General features: G+C 40.1%; 1 protein-coding gene and 1 long non-coding RNA gene across 4 annotated transcripts in view; one reads left to right on the forward strand and one right to left on the reverse strand.

Moving 5' to 3' along the window:
• Positions 1–4175: 4175 nt before the first annotated feature.
• The window catches only part of LOC112159025 (protein bicaudal D homolog 2), a 39613-nt gene continuing 23781 nt past the window's right edge, over positions 4176–20007 (reverse strand). Inside the window, exons 3-11 of one of the 2 annotated variants that reach the window (XM_036212790.1) lie at positions 18762–18914; positions 18445–18659; positions 18123–18369; positions 15800–16057; positions 15515–15718; positions 14864–15412; positions 14385–14536; positions 8761–8989; positions 4176–6272 (exon numbers count right to left, since the gene is read on the reverse strand). In XM_036212790.1, coding sequence (XP_036068683.1) covers positions 6270–6272; positions 8761–8989; positions 14385–14536; positions 14864–15412; positions 15515–15718; positions 15800–16057; positions 18123–18369; positions 18445–18659; positions 18762–18914 — 2010 coding nt within the window. In that variant the 3' untranslated portion in view covers positions 4176–6269. Of the gene's footprint in view, positions 8990–14384; positions 14537–14863; positions 15413–15514; positions 15719–15799; positions 16058–18122; positions 18370–18444; positions 18660–18761; positions 18915–20007 lie in introns of both variants that reach the window. The other variant, XM_024292814.2, reaches the window with a different exon arrangement.
• On the forward strand, positions 6482–10012 carry LOC118598952. 2 transcript variants are annotated; one of them, XR_004948190.1, is made up of 5 exons: positions 6482–6546; positions 8672–8743; positions 8943–9032; positions 9514–9629; positions 9733–10012. It is a non-coding gene; the product is annotated as an uncharacterized LOC118598952 (long non-coding RNA). The 2 variants fall into 2 exon arrangements; XR_004948191.1 differs by lacking the exon at positions 8672–8743.

Below are 20007 nucleotides of genomic sequence, written 5' to 3' on the forward strand. Positions count from 1 at the left end.
TTCTTTTTTACTCGTTTGTTTATTCACATACATAATTTACACTTGATTATCTTGCAAGAAATACAGAAAATATTATCTTATCTCTGAGTCAAACTGGTTGAATTTATGACTAAAGATGTCCTGGATTGATTTCAGATCAGTGAATTAGATGATAATTGTATCGTCAACCACAAATTATATGAATTTAACTGTTGCTAAAATGAACCTTTAAACCCATATTTTACATGCTTTTCTTACACAAGTTATAGCAGACTGATATTTTTAAAGATGTGTAAAGTGTGTAATTGTGAATGTATAAAATAGTATAATTGTATTTTATGTTAAATAATGTTTTATGAGAGTAATCAATAATCAACAAGCTTTCCAATTTACTATTGGGAATAAAAACAAACAAAAAATCTTGCATTTTATCTGATTAGAAACTATGCAAAACTGTAAAATGAGGTAACTAGGGGTGGGATTATATAAATTCGCTTCTTCCCACTCCTTTTCAAGCAATAAATCAAAATCTACTTGTCTTTATTCATTAATTACAAAAAATAATGAACTAAATGTGACAAAAAAGTGTTTTGTTTTTATTTGCTTGTTTTCTTTTTTTCACAATCTATGCTTGAAAGCAATCAATCAATTTAAAGTACATTACAGGCTCTAATATAAGCCCATTATGGTATTTTTCGCCTCTTCCTGCACCTACTTTTCTTATGTATTTCTATACATGTTTATTTCCAATATGTTGTAAATAAATAAACTCTAACAAAAAAAATCAAACCTCTACTTTACCGGACGAATGACTCGATATATTTGCTTCATATCTGAACTCGTCTGTCTGAATGCTGCTCCACATGAACAGACTCTACTCACGACTCCAGAAAAAAGTATCAGATGAGCAGAAGAGGAGAAAAGAGGAATTAACAAGACAGGGGAAAGGTGAGAGACTGCCAGGGATCCACCACAAGAGATAATTAGAAGTGTCAAAGAATGAAGGCAAGTGAAGAAGATGATCATTGAAAGTGTGTAATAGGTGCGAAAGCCAACATGGATGTGTGAGATGAGCTGCTTTTCTCACAGTCGTGGCTCCATGACGGATCAGTCTCGACTCAGGTGCCAGCCTCATCCGTTCAGGTGTAAATGAAAGGGTCACACTCCTTGAATTATCACTTCCTAGCTGAAACAGACGCGGCTGATTTGACTAAAAATACTGTTTTGAAGCCTAAAAGGTTCCTAAGGCAAACTTCAGCGCATGCTTTGCTTATTAATCTGTTAAAATCATTTTTTTTAGCCCACAAGAGCTGAATTGTCTCCCTGTGAGAACAGTGAATCCCTCCATGTGCGGCATGTGTACCCCTGATGATTTGTGAAGTTCACGCAGACCAGCTGACTTTAGCTGTCTGATCCACATGGAAGCATCACATGACACACATAAATAAGAGTCTTTGTGAGCCAAAAAAAAAAACACTTTGAGACCAATTATAGCCAGTTAAGTTGCTTGGTAGAACTATTGGTGCTCCAGAAGATCTCAACGGTTGTACAAGAGGGACCCCAAGAGGTGCGTTGGAAAAATGCACCAACAGAAGTCTGAATTTGCAGCTTTGTCAGTAAGATTACAGCATATAAAGCAAAGATGAGGTCATGTGACCCGATGGTTTCTGTCTGACTGTAAGATAAAGGGCAGGACTGACGCTGACCCACATTTCAAGACAGACACCAACAAATGCTCCACTGTTGCTACGGTGATATCATCAGCTGTCAGTGAAGTGACCTCTCCCCCCACCTCGCCGCTCACATTAATTCTCTGGCATTCAAATTCAATCATCACGGCATATGGCGAGTTGAAGCAGCTGGTTCAGCTGCAATAAATCACAGCTATGTGTGTGTATCATTTACTCCTATGATTTCAGGCTTCATCCTGGAGCTTAAGAGCAGCTGTGAGGACCATAAAGAAGGGGGCGGAGCTTTGGCTTTACTCAAAGCATTTATTTTAGGGCTGGGTATCACAAATCATTTCTAGAATTAATTGGATTCACCAGAACCTGGATTGATTTGATTCCAATTCTTTTCAATTCTTTCGATTCTCTCAGTTCAATTCAATTTTGAGTTTACACATTTAGGCATATTTGTTTAGAAATACATTAATAATCTATTAATGTATTAAATATATTAATCTAAGATTGTTCACATACTGTAAAATGTATTAGTGAAATAATAATGAGATTGTTAATAGCATACAGTGTTACATGGAGAAGCTCCAACAATTGTTCTGCTTCTCCTGGAAGGCGTTTCATTTTGGCCACTAGATGGCGATGGCATTATTGCATTACACTTTATTCCAGAAGAAGAAAGTATGAACCAAAAAAAAAAAACTGTTTTAGACCACAAATGGTTACTTTTAAAAATATGTCCTTAAAAGTTCAGAAGATTCATACCTGTGAGTATATAAAGATGTTAATTTAGTCAGCAATGTATGTTTAGGTTGACCGAGCGTTAGCATTAGCCGTCCTATGGGAAATCCTATTATACGTTAGCATCAAGCTAGCTGCTTTAGCATTGCATTAGATGGATCTCTACTTTTATGAATTGATTATTGATTTATGAAGCTTAGATTGATTAATCGATGTTATCAACCCAGCTCTAATTTATTTATCCCTGTTATATATAAAAGAGGAAATAACTTTGATTGGTTGGTTTTAAATGAGGCTCTGAGGGAGCTTTGAAAAGATGCAGCTAAATAAATGTTCATTTATACTCACATTTCTCAGCTTTAAGAGCATAAAAACTTACCTATTTGCAGGTCAGAGCTTTTTTTTTGAAGATCATTACAGCAACAGATAAAATTCCTGACAACTACGACAGCAGACAAGCACGTTTTTGTGTTTTTATTGCCAACATTCACTTAAAAAGAAAAAAAAGAAATAAACGAGAACATTGTAATAAATTTGCCACCACCTATATTTTATTTGCAAAGATTTAAAACATTGTTTCAAGGCATTTTAGGTTATTTTCCCAGGTTTTTAAGTTGTTTTAGCTCATCTTTGCTCCACACATTTCCAACCTTTTCTCAAAATCAGCAGAGTGGAGAATTTTCTCTCTCATTAAGAGCAAGGATCTAGAAATGAGAAAAGTATTATTAAAATGAGTCCAAATCTTTTTGCTCCATGCTCTTGACATAAGAAAAAAAACTTGATTTAAGACTTTAAAAAGTCAAATTGCTTGAATTATTTTTTTTTTTTGTACATCTAAATGCACTCTATGAAACACACACCATAACATGGAGAAGCCACATTAAATCTGTCAGACAGCTTTAACACTGAACGCCAGCATTTATTAAGATGGAGCAACTTGTACTATAATTCTCAGTTTGAAAATTAGTTATTTAGTTATTTCCTCTTATTATTATGAAATAAGCTACATTTAGGTACATAAAACTTAAAAAAATACAAACCATTTGGTGAGAACTAGCAAAAAAATCCTTTTTATTGGGCCGTACATTTTTAATTTGAAGTAACTTTCTGATTTCTTCCTCGGTTTAGTGTTCTTTTCCTATTATTGGGCTGTTTTTGCTGTTTAAAATAGGGGTCTATGTATAAAACAACAATTTGTCTACTTGTTTTGAGGCATTTATTTAAATTAAGAAAATAATACAATAAATAAATGTAATCTTGAAGACTAATGCAGTAGTTTTTATGTGATTCTAAGTATTAAAAATGCCTGTGTGTTTATGGACCGAGTAAAAGAAAAAAAAACAATGTGAAAAGATTTCATTTCTGAAATGGCTCACAAACATCTTCCCCCTCCCAGATTAATTGGTCAAAGGTCTCCAGAGTCCAGACAGGAAATTCTTGGTTTACTAAAAGCTAAAAAAAAAGCTGCATCCGATCAGTGCACGGACATATCTCTGTAAGGGAGGAGGGGATGATGGGAAATGGAAATAAGCAGAGGAAAGAGGGGGCAGATTTCAGTGACACAGCAGAGGGAGACTGGACTGGAATGGGGGGTGTGGAGGTGTTCGGAGCATTGTGTGAAATTAGATCATGTCCTGGAGCCACGACGAACAGCTGGGAAGTTGCATTTCCACAGGCTTCCAGCTGGGAATAAAGCAGCAGAGCTGCAAAACTAGTTAACCCTTCACCTGAGCCTGCTGTGCACGACCTCAATATATATAATGACACAGAGACACATTAGGACTTAGGTCACATTTATTGATTTTAATCAGTAAGACTACCCTTACACAGCCATTTCACCACTTATCTAGAAAACAAACAAAACACTTTCCGAGGATTACTTTAGTAGTAACACATTAGACTTTTTCCCCCCTCAAATTTTGACAAAAGTTTCCATGTTTGTTTTCCTTTCTGTGTAAAGGTCTCATCACTGAGAAACATGCATATGACATATAGCAGTAATTAATATGCCACTAATCATAATGCACATTATCGATAAGAATACAGTAACGTGTGACAGTTCAAATAAATACCAACATACGAGTGAAGTCGTTATTTCATATAAAGATATCAAACTCTTATTATGGATCAATACTGAAACACAATATGACAATAGTTTGCAAAGCTACTTTCATTATTACAATGCTGTCGCTTCCAGCAAACAGAAAACTTTTATTTAAAATAGTGTAAAAACTTGAAACAGTTTCTGAATTGCACTTTGACTTTTCGGCTTCTTTTCCGTATCGGTTTCTTTTAACGCCTCAACAAGCAAGCACTGGCTTATAATGGCACTAATCCAGCTTGTTGATGCAGGTTTTGTTTTCTGTTTCCTGAAAACATACATTTTTTAAAAATGACAATATAAAAAAACAAACTCAAGAGTATTATAAAAAAATTAAAAATAAACAAAAAAAGGAGAAAAATGCGCCTTTCTGCACATTTTTTTCCCACAACACTATTGCGATCACATTACCTTCACCATACAGAGCTAGAGATACACGGATGTCTCCATTAATACACTGATGTGCTCCAACGCATTCAGACGTGGAGGGTTTTGTTCAATAACAGGAGGCCAAACTTGTTGTTTTTTTTGTTTTTGGTTCCAAAAGTTTGCTTCACAAAAAGAAAAAAACAAACAAAAAAAAAAACAATACCCCTGAATTTCTTGATCGATCGCTGACCTGCACAATTCAATACAATTGTACGGTTATTAGGCTAATTTAAAAACTATCATCTCACTCATGCAGAAAAAAGGGGGCATTCCCTTTTTGTGTTTTATTGCTGCTCACAGTTCAAACCCCTAAAGTCCTCACCTATAAAAAAGAGGAACTTAAAATACTAAATCTATGATTCTCCCTTGAAACAATGAAAGGCACTACTGGTCAAGAAATGAACTAAACAAACCAAAAAAAAGCAAAACCCAGGCGCTTGAGCGTGCCTTTCCCAATGTCAGTTCGTTTTTTTTTTCTTTCAGAGTCTCAATTCTTTTCGACCTAAACGGTGTGCCAAGATTTGGCACGATAAACAAAGAGAGAATGAAACAATTCCAATTTGGAATTTTATTGTTGCATTTGCAGAGAATTCTGTAGGCCAGCGATCGTGTTTCTGTAAGGAACGCCCTCGGTAAGAAGTTAGGAAAAGCATCTTCAAATATTTCCCAAAAATACAACTTACCTTTTTTTTTTCTTTTTTGAGTCAGAGCGTTATCAAGTTTCATTGTGTAAATTTTTGAACTATTCCTAGGAATAATAAATACGTGAAAAAAAACCCAGAATTCAATCACCCTGGATCTTTTTTTCTTTTTGTATAGAACATGGCAGTAGAACAAACACAAAAGAAACAAAAAACAGCATATTATAAAGTTGCATGTAACAAAAAAGCAACTTCAAAAGAATAATTTGATGAATAAAATCTTGAGGATGGAGACATAATAGTACAAATGTGGTTTGTGGAGGATTTACTCAAGTCAATTGCATCAATTCTGATTCCTAAAGTAGATAATTCACAAACCATAGCACTACTATGATTCCTATTAGGTTAATAATAATAGAATCCTATATAACGAAAGTGCACAGATTAAATGAAAATTAAAACAAAAATTGAATAGAGAAACACAAATCCCCCGACTTCTCATTAATCCCTGGTGAGAAATGTGCTTCCCCCAGCGATGCCTGACTAAAAATGTAAGAATATTTAAAAAATTTCTGTCATCAAAATAGAATTTCTTTTTATTTTCTCCAAGTCCAAATAAGTGTAATTTTTTTTGCAGAAATCACTGCGGGAGAGGAGCCTGTGTCAGTAATCCGTCGTCCACGTAGAAAAAACAGTAAATTACTGCAAAAACGGAGAAAACAAAAGCAATTATCAGCATTATGAGCTTTTTTTGTGACTTTTTTAGCAGCTCGGGCAACACCAAGAAGCGGTTAGTCAGTTAGTCAAAGCAACGTGATGTTGTGTTAGGAGCTAGTCACAGCTGGAGAGAAGCAAACAAACCATCCTGAGAGTGCAGATTAAGCTCAAGGAGACATGTTTTTCTCATGCAGGTCAACCATGTGCAGGCCTATACATGGGAGTGAATCGTGTGGAGGGGAGGAGCCTGCAGGAAGAGGTAGGAGGAGCCTTACAGTTGACTTTTTTAAACTAGACGCTCAGATTCCTATGCCAAAAAAAAAAAAAAAAGGGGGATTCTAGTCACAATCACATCCTGAGATCTATCTACCGTTAAGGAGCTCAAATATTTTTGAATCGGCGTCAGCAGTTCTCAAGCTTTTCGCTGTAAGTCTCCAAACCTTTTTTATTTTTTTTCGTCCACACACAAACACACATTTACCACACTTGTATGTTAAGTGAACCTCTAACACAAGAGTGACTGACCCCTAAGGAGATTGTTTTGTTCATTTCCTCTAAAGTGTACAATAGCCTCGTCTCCATGCTGGTTGCTATGGCTTTACTGATGCTCGCTCAAGCAGGGTTGACCGTTTCAAATGTTTTTGCATTCAAGAAATACTTGAGCAGGATCCTGCAAGATTTTTTTTTTTTTTTACCTGATCATTTGAAGAATAGATTATGTAGAAAACCTTTTGAAACCTTGCAGGATTCCCTCACATCAACCCTGCTTTTTTTTTTTTTTTCATCTTTAAGCCGGTGTGTCTACGATCCACAAGCAGTACATGGATTTGATAAACACAAGCCCCACTCGTATATAGTTTTTATATTTGCTTAATACTAGCTTGCAAAGTTTTAAAGCTTTCGTAAATACTAAAACTGTTTTGTTGTCAACAACAACAAGAAAAAAAAAGAAAGAAATGAGGGGCTCTTCATCTGCAGTCGATACATGCGAGGGCCCTTCACTTCAACACTGAGATATACATGGAGGCAAAAACCACCTGACAAAAATATAATCCCCGCAATTATTCTTTATAATTAAAGGGTGAGTGGTGACGATCTAGATTATCGACGAGAATGAGAGCGGGGTTCTGGGGAGGGAAACGGCAAACCGCTGAGGCTAAGACACGCGAACAGGGCTTTACATTTACAGGTAGATAAATATATCAAGTTTGGGTCAAACAGGCACTTTTGCCGCACGGACGGTTGGTTGCAAATTGTTCATCTGGATTATTTGTGCTCCTTTTTGATTAGAATCTTTAAAAAATTAAAGAAAAAAAAACATTTGCACAAAACTATAGTGTATCTCTGTTCACAGTAGTCATTTGAACCCATTATAGGTGAAGTAGGAACCTGAGGCACCTGTGCTGAAGTGCACTTAATTTAGACCCAGAGATACATTTCATCCTTTCTCTGTTGGAATATGGCTCCATCGTGACAAAATGGTGTCGCACAGAAGACAAAAGCCGCGTTTTTTCTGTTTTTCATCAATGATCTCTTCTTTTTTCCACAATGTAGAGCCCTGTAGAGTATGATTTCATCTCATAAACACACCTCACAACAACAACGACGGAAAGAAAAGAAGCTCATACGCCTTTTCAGCTGCAAAGCCATGCGATTCTACTGACCCTATTGTATCGGTGTGCTAGCATCACAGCTTGAAAAAAAAAAAAACTGATCCTGAAATCTACACCTGGGGTGCTCCTTTTTCTTTTCCTGCCCAGACAGAGATGCGATTAAAAACCCAACAACCCCCTCAGGAGTTTAGAATTTGTCACTCCCCTAGCCACAAAAGCACGGGGAGTTTGCATATTCTCGCTTATTAATATTGTTGTAAACAGAGTCAGCTGATTTTAGGACGGAGAGGGAGGAGGGGATTGTGCGACGGTTTTTTTTTCTGAAAGGAGCACCGACGTCGACTTCCTCTTTATGAATTTCTACCCCGGCGATGTGTTTACGGAGACGGGCGAGCCGCCCGGGCAGCCCCATCTAGCTGCCGCCGTTTTGCGCTCCACGTACAGCACTATGGAAAGAATAGACACTCCAACAAAACCCCCCAAAACAACAAGGGCCCTTTTTAACCCCCCCATGCCAGAAATGTCTACTGCAGTCCAGGCGTCTAGTGGACACATGCATTCCCGGAAGCGTTTACATTAGCAGACACAGCAGCCGGTTAGTATAACAGCAGTCTGGAGACGAGCGCAGGCCGGCCAGGAGCAAAGCGAGCGAGTGGGGCTCTTTAACTCTAAGGCGAGGAGGGTCCCCCCTCCTCGCCTCTGTACACAGCAGTCCACGCGGACGGTTAGGCCGCCTCTCAATCGCAGTAGATCTTGTACTTCTCACTGCAGAAGACCACGGGGCCTCCCAGAATGCCGTTGGGCATCACGTTGTTGAGCTCCGGGCGGCCCAAGCCAGAGCAGGTGAGACTCTGACTTACATGGGGGTTGCTGGCGGCGCTCTGGGCGGCCTTGCGAGCTTTCGCCCGGCCAGAGTTGCCGCCCCGGCGGGTCTGCTCGTGGTCGAACTCGAGGTCTTCCAGGCGCTGCGTCAGCGCCAGCTTCTGCTGGATGGCCATCCTCAGCAGAGAGTTGAGGGTCTTCTTTTCATCCTCTGCTGCAGCCAGCTGCCTCTGCATTTCCTCCAGCTGGGTCACGTATTCGTCACAGCTGCAAGAAACAAAGATGGAGAACCTTAAAGTCACGCATGCAGGTTTGTATTATGTGAGGCGTAATACAATGTCAACAACTTAACTTGTATTTAACTTATCTGTCGCCACTGGATTTGACTTATGTTCAGTGGTGTACCATCAAGGCCTGCAAAGCCTTCAGTGAAGGCCTGAAATTATCTGAAAAGAAGTATCTAAATCACTAAGAAATGTTTTTTATATAAATACTGTTCTATCAGCTTCAGTGATGTCTTCTACTGTCAGACTGGTTTTTTTCATATAAAAGTTTCTAACCAATCAGATTTTAGCCCTCACTTGTTGCTAGGTTTATGAAAGTCTGCCTTACGCTCATACAGTCACTGCTTCCCGTTTTGCGGCTCCTTTCCATAAAAAACAGCTAATTAAACCTTAGCCAAATCAGAATTTGAGTTAGAGTCTCTGTAGCTTCATGAGGATGTATTCGCTTCTGATTGGATACTCAAAGCTCAAGCTACTAAAGCTAACTTCTTTTGTACTTTATTTTAGGCCGTGGGCAGTAGCTGCTCTTGAATATTTGGACAAAGTCAAAAAAGGCAGATGAGCTATGAAGCTAGCGAGCTTGTCTCAGGGAAGAGGATTTGTCCGCCACCTTCAGCAAACAAGTAGTCCACCATTATTATTACTATTATTATAGTTTCAAATCATCTCAGGGTTTCATCGGTCCAGTTCAGCTGTTCACACTGCTTTTCTGTCTCTTCCTTTCAGAATAAAAGTCTCACACAGAAGCTTTGCATCAACCAGAGGTCTAAACATGTGATATCGTCTCAGGGTCAACGACCTGGCCTAAATATCGACTCTGAACCCAGATTACACTGGGAAATATAAACACAGATAATGTTGATAGAAGAGGAAGAATCTTAACACAACACATCATTTTGACTAAAACAACTCATTAAATGTAAGAAGTTTGGAATATAAGAAAAATAATATTTTTATACAAAAAAAAGGATCTAACTGACACACTTAAAACAAATCCCACATTAAACTGTGTTTTTTTCTCTGTCTCTGTTTATGTCCACTTTGTGCTGTCATATTCTGTATAAGCTATATGCTTTCACGTTTGTCTGGTATTGTCAAATCTCAATATGTTTAATGTTTACTTGTTTTTCTCTTTTACCTGCATTAGGACAACAGATCTAATTTAGCACTTGTGCTAATTCTGGCATATTTATGTTTTTGTTATGCTGAAACTTTGATGAATATCTACTGTCCTAATTTTAAAAAACAATAATATATGGCATATTTAAAACAAATATGGACATGAGATATTGGAAAAAAACAGTCAAACTTTATGCCCCTGCATTTATTTTTATGGCCACTAGATGGCACCAGAGAGCCACTTCACATGTGCTTATAATACTTGTTAGCACTGCAGTCCTTTGCACCAAATTTCACAAACTAATCTCAAAACGAACCGGCTTTTTAGTATGTGCAAATATTTTTGCAAGATATGAACAAGTTGCCTTCCCTCTAGGTTTAGACAGAAGGTGTCAAGAATGTGAGGGAAAAGAATGAATATGAGAAGAGGAGTTGTGTGTGTTTTACTCCTGGGGCCTCTACAAAGTATTTTCCAGCTCAAGCGATGTGCACCATCCCCTCATTTGACCTCCTTCGGCTCTCACCGGTGTGCCAAAAACCGCAAGATGTGAAGTCTGCGTTCTGCTCCTCACCGCTGGGTGCTGCACTGCGACAACACCTCTTTCCCCTGCACACGTCCATGCATTAATTGCAAAAAATACAGAACGGTGTCACTCAGCTGGATTTAGAGCTGAGGTATTTTATCTGCACAAGTCATCTGCTGTTGCACGCTGTTTTCATCATTCCTTCTAGCTCTTATCTCGCCTCTCAGGCCCAATCATGTCCTCGCTGGTGTTCAAACCTGCTCCCCTGCATCAGTCTTCTATCCTAGTGCAGATCATCCATACCCTGTGCTTCTGATAAAGAAAAAAAAGACTTGTGTCGCTTAAATGAACATCAGTGAACTATTCAAATAATTTAGTTTGTATGACTCAAAATCTTAAAACAATTACTTGTATTTAGAAAATCCCCACTTCAAATCCGGATTTAATCGTTGAAATAAATCTTCAGTTAGATTCATTTGTTGTTAATTAGTAAGTTAATTTGAAGTTATGGAGAAACAGAAATCAGTTTAATCACCCGTTTAATCTGATTAAACTTCAGCTTGTAGAAAAAAAAGTCGTAGACGTTTAGCAGTCAAGAGTCAGAAAGCAGCACAGATGCTTCTGCGGTGTGTGGCGCCGCACACGGTTGTGGGTCGTGTGAACTCTGTCCCTGCCGGACCACCATCCGAACACAAACAGTGCCCTGACTCCTTGTGTGTGCAGCCCGATTCCCTGTGGGACACACACCCGGACAAAAGGGATCAGTGCTACTTCATTAAACCCCATTTGAAACGGGGGTCCGGCACTGGGGTGGGAGGCCGTGTGATTTTCCCGGGAAAAATACGTGGGGTCTATTCTGTGGATTTTGTCGGGACAGAGAGGGAGCCTTTGAGGCCTGCTGAGGCACAATGGATGGAGAGGAGAAAAAAAAGGGGGGGGTGGCGGGAGGCAGCTGTTTGCCTCTTGGGGATAAAGAGTTGCCAAATTCACAAGTTTGACAAAGATCTGCATCCTTTTGTTGGGATCCAGCATCCATGTTCATTCCCACTGATGTCCCAAGCCTGACTGCTGATGGATCGCACACAGAGGAGGAGGCAGAAGAAAGAAAAATGACAGTAAGAATAAATAAAAAATGAGTGAAAGGAGCATGTGAGACAAGTGTGGACTGTGACTGTTGTTCGGCACAGACAGGAACATGCTGAGACACGTCTCAGGAATGCAAGAGGCCGGCGCTCGCTGTTAACATGATACCAAAATGCAGCTGGAGAGGCACAAAAAGACTGCCAGAGGCACAAAAACTTACAAAAACAATTAACTATCAAATCTAACACTAATGTGAATCCATTTCTCATTGTGTTTGTGTAAGACCACACATCCTCACAACACACAAGTCCAGCTTTCTCATGATTACCATGAAAAATCCGGCTCCTGTAGGGGTCTTTAGCCTGGTTCTTCCTCCGCTTTTTTCCCCTGACGACTACAGAACGGCGGATTCGGTGTTTATGAAAGATGGAAGGGGGACTGGGGGGCACAAAGGAGGGAGGGAGTGTGGGAAACTTCTCCTGGTCAAGTCCCCTCGCCTCTCAAAGGAGTCCCCTGACCCAACTCCGAGCCGTAAAGGAGGACATTTACATACCAATGCGTAGATACCATAAACAGGGTGAATGTAACTCCGGATTAGGGGTGGTTAAATGGGGTCGGGCACTTCAGAACAGTATGATGGAGATGTTTCACCCACATGGGAGAAAACATGCTGTCAGTTTTCGGAGGAATAAAAAAATACTTGTCAGAAACTAATACAGTTGTAAGCCAGATCAAAGGAGAAAAACTTCAAAAGATTTAGCTCAAAGAAGCCACAATCACTGTGGATTTCTGCGAAAAAAATAGATTAGAAGTTGGATGTTTACATTTTATAGTCTTTTTAGCCCTCAAATTTCAAAGACAATGATTTACAGTTCAATAAAACAAGTGCTGAGGTACCAACAAACTTCTAAAATCTTAAATGTATAGTACAGTACAAGCCCCATCCCTCTCTTTGTGAATCTAGAGCATCATCAAGCAATGAAATCAAGCCAATAATATTAAATATTTCTGCTTAGCAAAAAAATACCAGAAACCTTAAAGATCCTCTCTGAAAAACTGTGTTTTATCCTGTTCTTGTGGCTTTTTTCTGATGATGATGCACATATATAAAGAAAATTTGGCTTAAACAAATGAATTTCTTAGTATTTCTTTATTTGAATTGTTGTGAATAAAGAGCAGACAAAAACGATATTGGAAAAAGTTTGTAGCTATAATGTAGAAGCTACAATTGCCGAGCCACAAACTTGATTTTGATGCATCCACTTGTGGACAACTAGAAAAACCTCAGTAGATAACAAATTAGCCAAAAAGCCAAAAAGTATATACTATTTACCATTAAAAAAACCCTCAGTGGAGGCCAAATTAGCCAAAAAGACTAGCATATTGTTTAAATACTAGCTAAACTCCAAAATAGCCAAAAAGTCCTCAGTAAACTAAATTAGCCAAAAACGTTAGCCTGTTGCTAAAATAGAAGTTAAAATCTAAATTAGCCTAAAAAACCCCAGTAGATGACAAATTAGCCAAAAATGTTAGCCTGTCGCTAAAATAGAAGCTAAACTCTAAATTAGCCTACAAAACCAGAGTAGATAGCAAATTAGCCAAAAACGTTAGCCTGTTGCTAAAATAGAAGCTAAACTCTAAATTAGCCTATAAAAACCTCAGAAGATAAAAAATGAACTGAAAATGTTAGCATGTTGCTAAAATGTTAGCTTAACTTCGATTTTATTTTTTTAATTACAAATAAAAGATTAAAACATAGCCCATTTAAAGTCGTGTTTTTAATGTACTTAAAATTTTGAAATGTGAAGACTTATTCATTTCTTATGAGACATATTTTGCTTAATATTTCAAAAACTATGAAGTTTATGAATATCAAAAATACAAGCTGAAATGCATTTGAACATTTTGATACCAAGATTGATGAAATTGCTGAAAGTGTGATTGAGTTTTTACATAACAAAAAAACATAAATAAAGGAGCAGGAGAATCACTATTGTGTGAATACTTACTAAGCATTCACACAATTAAAGACTGCATTTGTGATCTATCAAAACCTCTGATCTAACAGGCCTTCCCACTCACTTCAAATACTTTTCCTCACTATAGTGTACACCCTCACATGCACTCGTACACAAATAAACGATTAGACAGCGTGAGCACTTAGTCTACGATGTGTTGAATGTCTAAGCCAGACCAAACTGAAGTGGGATTACGGATGGGACCTTTGACCGGCTTCTCCTGGGAATCAGAAAAGATTAGCAAGTGTGCGGGGCCCATCAGAGACTAAGTCACTGCTCATAAACAATGCTTTTGTGACATAGATTTGTGACACCCTGATTACGTACTGTACTCGCCAGTTACAATTGGTTTTAATCATTCTTTTTGGGGCTGATCATGACTGAAGCAAAACATGCATGTAGATAAACCCAGCATATGGTGAACATGGATTACATTATGACAATAATCCTGTCTTTAGGCATCTTGCTTTAGTGCGTGCAGCAGCAGTTTACAAAATAACACACTGTTTTGATCTTTACAGAGCATAGCTGTACAGTTCATAATTATTGGTGGTTGATAAAGTCAGAGAAATACAATCATTTGAACAGGTATAGATAGACGTGTCTGCTGAGTGGGTGGAGCTACGCCTCTTACCGTGTGGCGAACATGGCGCGAAGAGAGGAAAAGGTGGCGGCGTCTTCCTTCAGGGCTTTCAGCTCGTTCCTCAGCTTCATCATGGTCTCCGTCACCATGGCCTTCTCGTTCTCGTACTTGCTCTTCAGATTGGCCAGAGCAACCTCAGCAGTCTGCGAAGAACAGCAAGTCTAACTCAGTTGGACCGTATGACCGCCACATTTCAGTTATTTGGAGGTTTCCCCTCATTAATTTCTGATGCCAAATTTGATTTTTCATAATTAATGTCAAGAAGCATATCTTAAAGGGCTACGAGACAACTGCATCCACACCCTACATTTGTTGTGTCTCGGATTGCTGATCCTGTTTCCTGACCACTAGCATACTTAGCGCAGCTGCCACCATATGGCTACCGTCTCCTCTCATGCTTGTTATAGCGCTCGTCTGCTGTAACAGCTGAGTTGACTTCAAATAGCTCCTTTTTTTCCACATCCACCAACCTGTTTGTTGGCCTTCAGGACAGTCCGCAGAGTGGCGATCTGCTCCCGTTTGGTGCTGAGCAGGGATTTCAGTTTGAGGATCTCCTCCATGCAGGCCTCCTTGTCTTTGTCGGCTACGGAGCCCAGCTCTAGCGAAGCCACTCTCTGGCGGGACAGCTCTGTCGTCCGATCCACTGCCAGCTGGAGGTGTCTGATTTGGTCTCGGATGATGGCGACCAGGTTGTAGATGTTCATGGGCTCGCGTCGGTGGTCAGACACAGGAGAAGGGTGAGAGGAGACTGGTGAGGGAGTCCCATCACTGAGGTCGGCCTTCCCAGGCTCCGGGAAGAGGCCCCTGGTGAGCAGGATGGGCGAGCGGCGGCCGCGGCCCTCTGGGCTGCTCCGACCGCCCTTGCCCTCCTTGTAGAAGTCGAGCATGACGCGGTTGGGCGTCTCGTTGTTGCACATGCAGACGTGGTTGTAGAGGGTCGCCAGTTCTTCGCAGAAGGTGACCAGCTCATCCTGTGCTACACTCAGACTTCCCTGGGACTCACCAGCCACATCGCTCAACTACAGAAATAAAAGGAGAGGAAATTTTTATGAGGAAAGGCTAATGTGAGAAAACTAGAATGATCAAATGTTTATTATTCCCATCATGAGAGAGCCTCTCACCTTACGCAGCTCCTTTTCCAGCTTAGCTTTTTCCTCTCTATCTATCTGACTAGACTTCTCCAGAGACGCCAGCTTCTCTCCCAAAGTGGTGACATCGTTCTCCAAGCGGGTGCGTTCTTCATCATAGCGGGACTGGCAGGTCTGGTATTCCGCCTTCAGCGTCTTGAGTTCCTCCTTCAGCTCTCCAGCCTCAGAAACAGCCACCTGGACACAATGAAAAAAACCCTCAAATGTAGACGTTTTCATCATGTGTTACATCTTAAAGTCAAATTAGAAGTGAATTACCTTATACTTGCACTCGAGGATTTCAGGTCCGTTGATGTCCACCTCGTAGTAGTCTCCGTCTTCATGGCTGTCGCGCTCTTTCTCGTTGTCTAAGGCCGACTGGCGCTCCTTGCTGGCTTGAAGCTTGCGGATCGCGTTGAGGTTTTCAGTGAGACGGTTGACTTTCTCCTGGTGCTCCGACAGGGCGCCGTTTGCCTGTTCAAGCTGCTTTTGGGAGTCCTGCAGGTTGGACAGCAGGTTGACCTTCTCGCGCTCCATCTGAGAAGAGACCGTCAAAACAGAACCAGACATGAGATCCTGTGTTCAAATCACTTCACGATGAGAGTTAGAATGGTGATGGTCGAAATCAGCGCTCCCCAACATTTTTCTTGTGTGGCCCACATAACTTTTATCGTCACCTATGTGGGGCCAGGGTCAGTTTGTACAGAAAACACTTGTTAGCAGTTCTGTCTGCGAGTGATGATAACTGCGTTTTCTGTTAGCATTTCTGTCTTCAAGTGATACTAACTCTGTTTTCTGTTAGCATTTCTGTCTCCGAGTGATGTTAACTGTGTTTTTTGTTAGCATTTCTGTCTCCGAGTGATGCTAACTGTGTTTTCTGTTAGCATTTCTGTCTGCGAGTGATGCTAACTGTGTTTTTTGTTAGCATTTCTGTCTGCGAGTGATGCTAACTGTGTTTTTTGTTAGCATTTCTGTCTGCGAGTGATGCTAACTGCGTTTTCTGTTAGCATTTCTGTCTGCGAGTGATGCTAACTGCGTTTTCTGTTAGCATTTCTGTCTGCAAGTGATACTAACTCTGTTTTCTGTTAGCATTTCTGTCTCCGAGTGATGCTAACTGTGTTTTCTTTTAGCATTTCTGCCTGCGAGTGACGCTGACTGCATTTTCTGTGAGCAGTTCTGTCTCCGAGTGATGCTAACTCTTTTCTGTTAGCATTTCTGTCTGTGAGTGATGAAAACTGCATTTTCTGTTAGCATTTCTGTCTCAGAGTGATGCCAACTGGGTTTTCTGTTAGCATTTCTGTCTGCGAGTGATGCTAACTCTGTTTTCTGTTAGCATTTCTGTCTGTGAGTGATGAAAACTGCATTTTCTGTTAGCATTTCTGTCTCCGAGTGATGCTAACTGTGTTTTCTGTTAGCATTTTTGTCTGCGAGTGATGCCGACTGCATTTTCTGTTAGCAGTTCTGTCTGCGATTAATACAAACAGAGTTTTTCTGTCATGTACTAATGTCACGTTATTTTCAGGTCTCAATCTCAAAGCCAAATTTTGGGGAAAAAAAAAAAATATGCGTCTCTTTAATTAATTAGAGGCCGGGCCAAATGTGGAGATGGGGCAGATCCGGCCCGCGGGCCGTAGCTTGGGGACCCCTGTTCTAAGTGATGTGTGGGACATCTTTCTGCAGCTTTGAACCAGGCTGGGGATGACCTTGAAATTTTGCTGGACTAAGTTCACTCAGTTCACTTGGCATAAAGCCCAGATGGGTCGTCTTACAGAGTCGGTTCTGCTCGTTTCAGCAAAATGCTGATCTATAAATTATACAGAGGTCTTTGGATTTAGAATCGATTTAAGTTCAATTTATATTTTTGTTATTTTTAATATGCACACATGCTTAAAATGGCTCATAAGATTTCCTATAAAAACTGCTTTAATATTGTTTTTGAATGTTTAAAAAAAACCTGTAATCTCAAATATATGAGTTTTAATCTCACTAAAAAGGACCAGGATTAAAAAATGTGATGCTCAAGGATGTGAATATACATGCATAAATCAGGTGTGACTGAAAGATTTTTTTTTTTTTGTCTCTGCTTTGCTTTCTGTCAAGATTCTGGGAAATTACTGTCAGGCAGCTTTAGCCAGAAATAAGGCACACTGCTGTCTGGAATTAGCCTGGATTACTCAGATCTTCATCAGCATTTTCAGCTCAATGTTTCCGTAGAGATTTGTTGCCAAAACAGAGGTGCCTACACGTCAATGCAACAAATATATATTTTGGTTTATTTAAAAAAAAAAAAAGGTACTAAAAGTCAGATTTCTCTCAACTATCAAGTCCACGAGGCTTTTGCAGTGCAAAGTGAAAAATGTGGCGTGAACTTGGACGCATTGAGTGATGAGGAAGCAGATGGCGGGTTCTTCTGTGCCACCACCTGCTGCCTTAAGGGCCCACAGTAGCCTGGAGATGGTATCTCTCACTGGATTAACTTTGGTTTAATGGGATTTACATTCCTGCTGCAGACTGGCGCAGGATTAAAAGAAAATTTAAGTAATAAACAATATTTTACAGTAAAATGAGACGGTGTGTGTTTATTGCAGAAGTAGAAACAAACCTGCATCAGTTGTTGTTTGAGCTTCTGGATCTCTGAAATGTTCAGCTCACTCAGCAGGTCATCGACGAGGCTGGGCACAGGACAGAAGAGCTCCTCCTTTTTGGGTGAAGAGATGCGGTTGTCATCTGCGATCTCATTGGCCAGCTTGGCAAAACTGTTCTCGTATCCATGCAGAGCTTCGTCGTTGTTGGGTTCTGTGGCGGTATCGTCACTGAACTTAAGGCCGTCCAGAGAAATGCTGAGAGGACTGAAGGGACAAGGTGGCGGTTGTTGTAAATTCCTGTTCTCTTCAGAATTGAAGTACAGTCTTGGTTTTACTTACCTGTGGTAGAGACTGTCTCCGATGTTCATGTAGTTAGACAGCTCTTTCCTCAATGAAGCCTTCAGCTCGCGCTCGGTCTTGATGGTCTCCAGGGCCTCGCCCAGCTGACGTTCGGCGATCTCCTTGAGGCGGATGGCATCTTCCAGCTGGCTGTTCAGAAACTGAGTGTCCTCTTCCAGACGCCGGATCTCGTGCTTCAAACCCTCAAACTCCACCTGGTCACAGAAGAGAGGGGATGCTTTGACCCCACTCTACTTTATCGTATTTGAAGTTCAAATCAAGAAAACACAGTGGTGCGGCACTCCGCCACCCCTTACCTGACTCTGTTTGAGCACAGAAACCTGCTTCTGCAGGGAGATGTTCTCCTCTTCCAGCTCGGTGTAGTCCTGGAGCAGACGGCTCTCTCGGAACTTGTACTCCTTGATGTCATCACGCAGCTGATTCCTCTGGAGTTCCACCATCTCGCAATTCTGTGGAGAAGAGAATTATGAACTGACTGCTCTTAAATAAAACAGTTTGTCACTCTGCTTCCTAAGCAGTCTGTCAAAAAAAAGCAAAGGTCACGCACTCTAAAGTCTGCTCGAGGACGACGAGGTGTCAGGTGTTTTTCTGGGCGGTGAGCCAGAAATTAGCTCACATTCAGTTCGAATGGACTTCAAAGAGATTGAAACCTATACATCTCTTTCATAGGAGTGGGCATCCAGTAAGCAGTGACTTATTTTCATCAGGATTTATTGTGGTGCGAGGGAGAGAATCAACAAAGGGGAGAAAAATACAGAAACTTTGACGAGCATTGACACCAACTGAATTGGAATCATCTATAAAATTCAGTGTTCACAATAGTAAAGCTGAACAGCAGTGGCACTACTTAGTGCAAAATTGTTGTTATAAAAGAACAAAAATTAAACATTAGTTTCAAATAGGCACATTGGTGCTCGCAACAACCAGTTTTGTATGCCGTCTCCTATCTACCTCCAAAGTAACGTCTCACCAAAGAATGATGAATGTAAAGTCTTACAAACTCTTCAAAGGAAAAGAAAATATCAATACTTGGTGAGAAACCATTGAGAATCATTTGCAGGACTAAATATTGCGATATATCAATATTTTGGCATACCCCTAGTACTTATTACAAGATCAGACTCTAAGAACAACACATAACCAGGATTTGTGTTCTTGATGTTCCATTTCTTTATCACTGTTGGGACAAAATTACAATAGCGATAATTAACCAACATTCCAGTTGGTGACTTCCTAATCCAATCACAAAGTAGCTAAATCGCATAACCAAAGACCAAATAAACCAGTCATGGGTTAATCTGACAATACATACAACATATATTTATAAATCATAATTATAAACTTTCATCATCTCTGGAAAATCATTAATTTTTTTTTAATAAAATTTGAATTTACCTTCCTTTTACTCAACTAATTATGAAAAAAGAGCTAAATCCTTCCTGATGAAGAGTACATGCTTCGCTAATAACCCTGTGTACCGACTAATCACAGATTGCAGAGAAGATGATCGCCTCTGAAAGGGTGTGCGTATTTGCCATGGTG

This window comes from Oryzias melastigma, linkage group LG7, assembly GCF_002922805.2.
Source record: "Oryzias melastigma strain HK-1 linkage group LG7, ASM292280v2, whole genome shotgun sequence".
Lineage (NCBI taxonomy): Eukaryota > Metazoa > Chordata > Actinopteri > Beloniformes > Adrianichthyidae > Oryzias > Oryzias melastigma.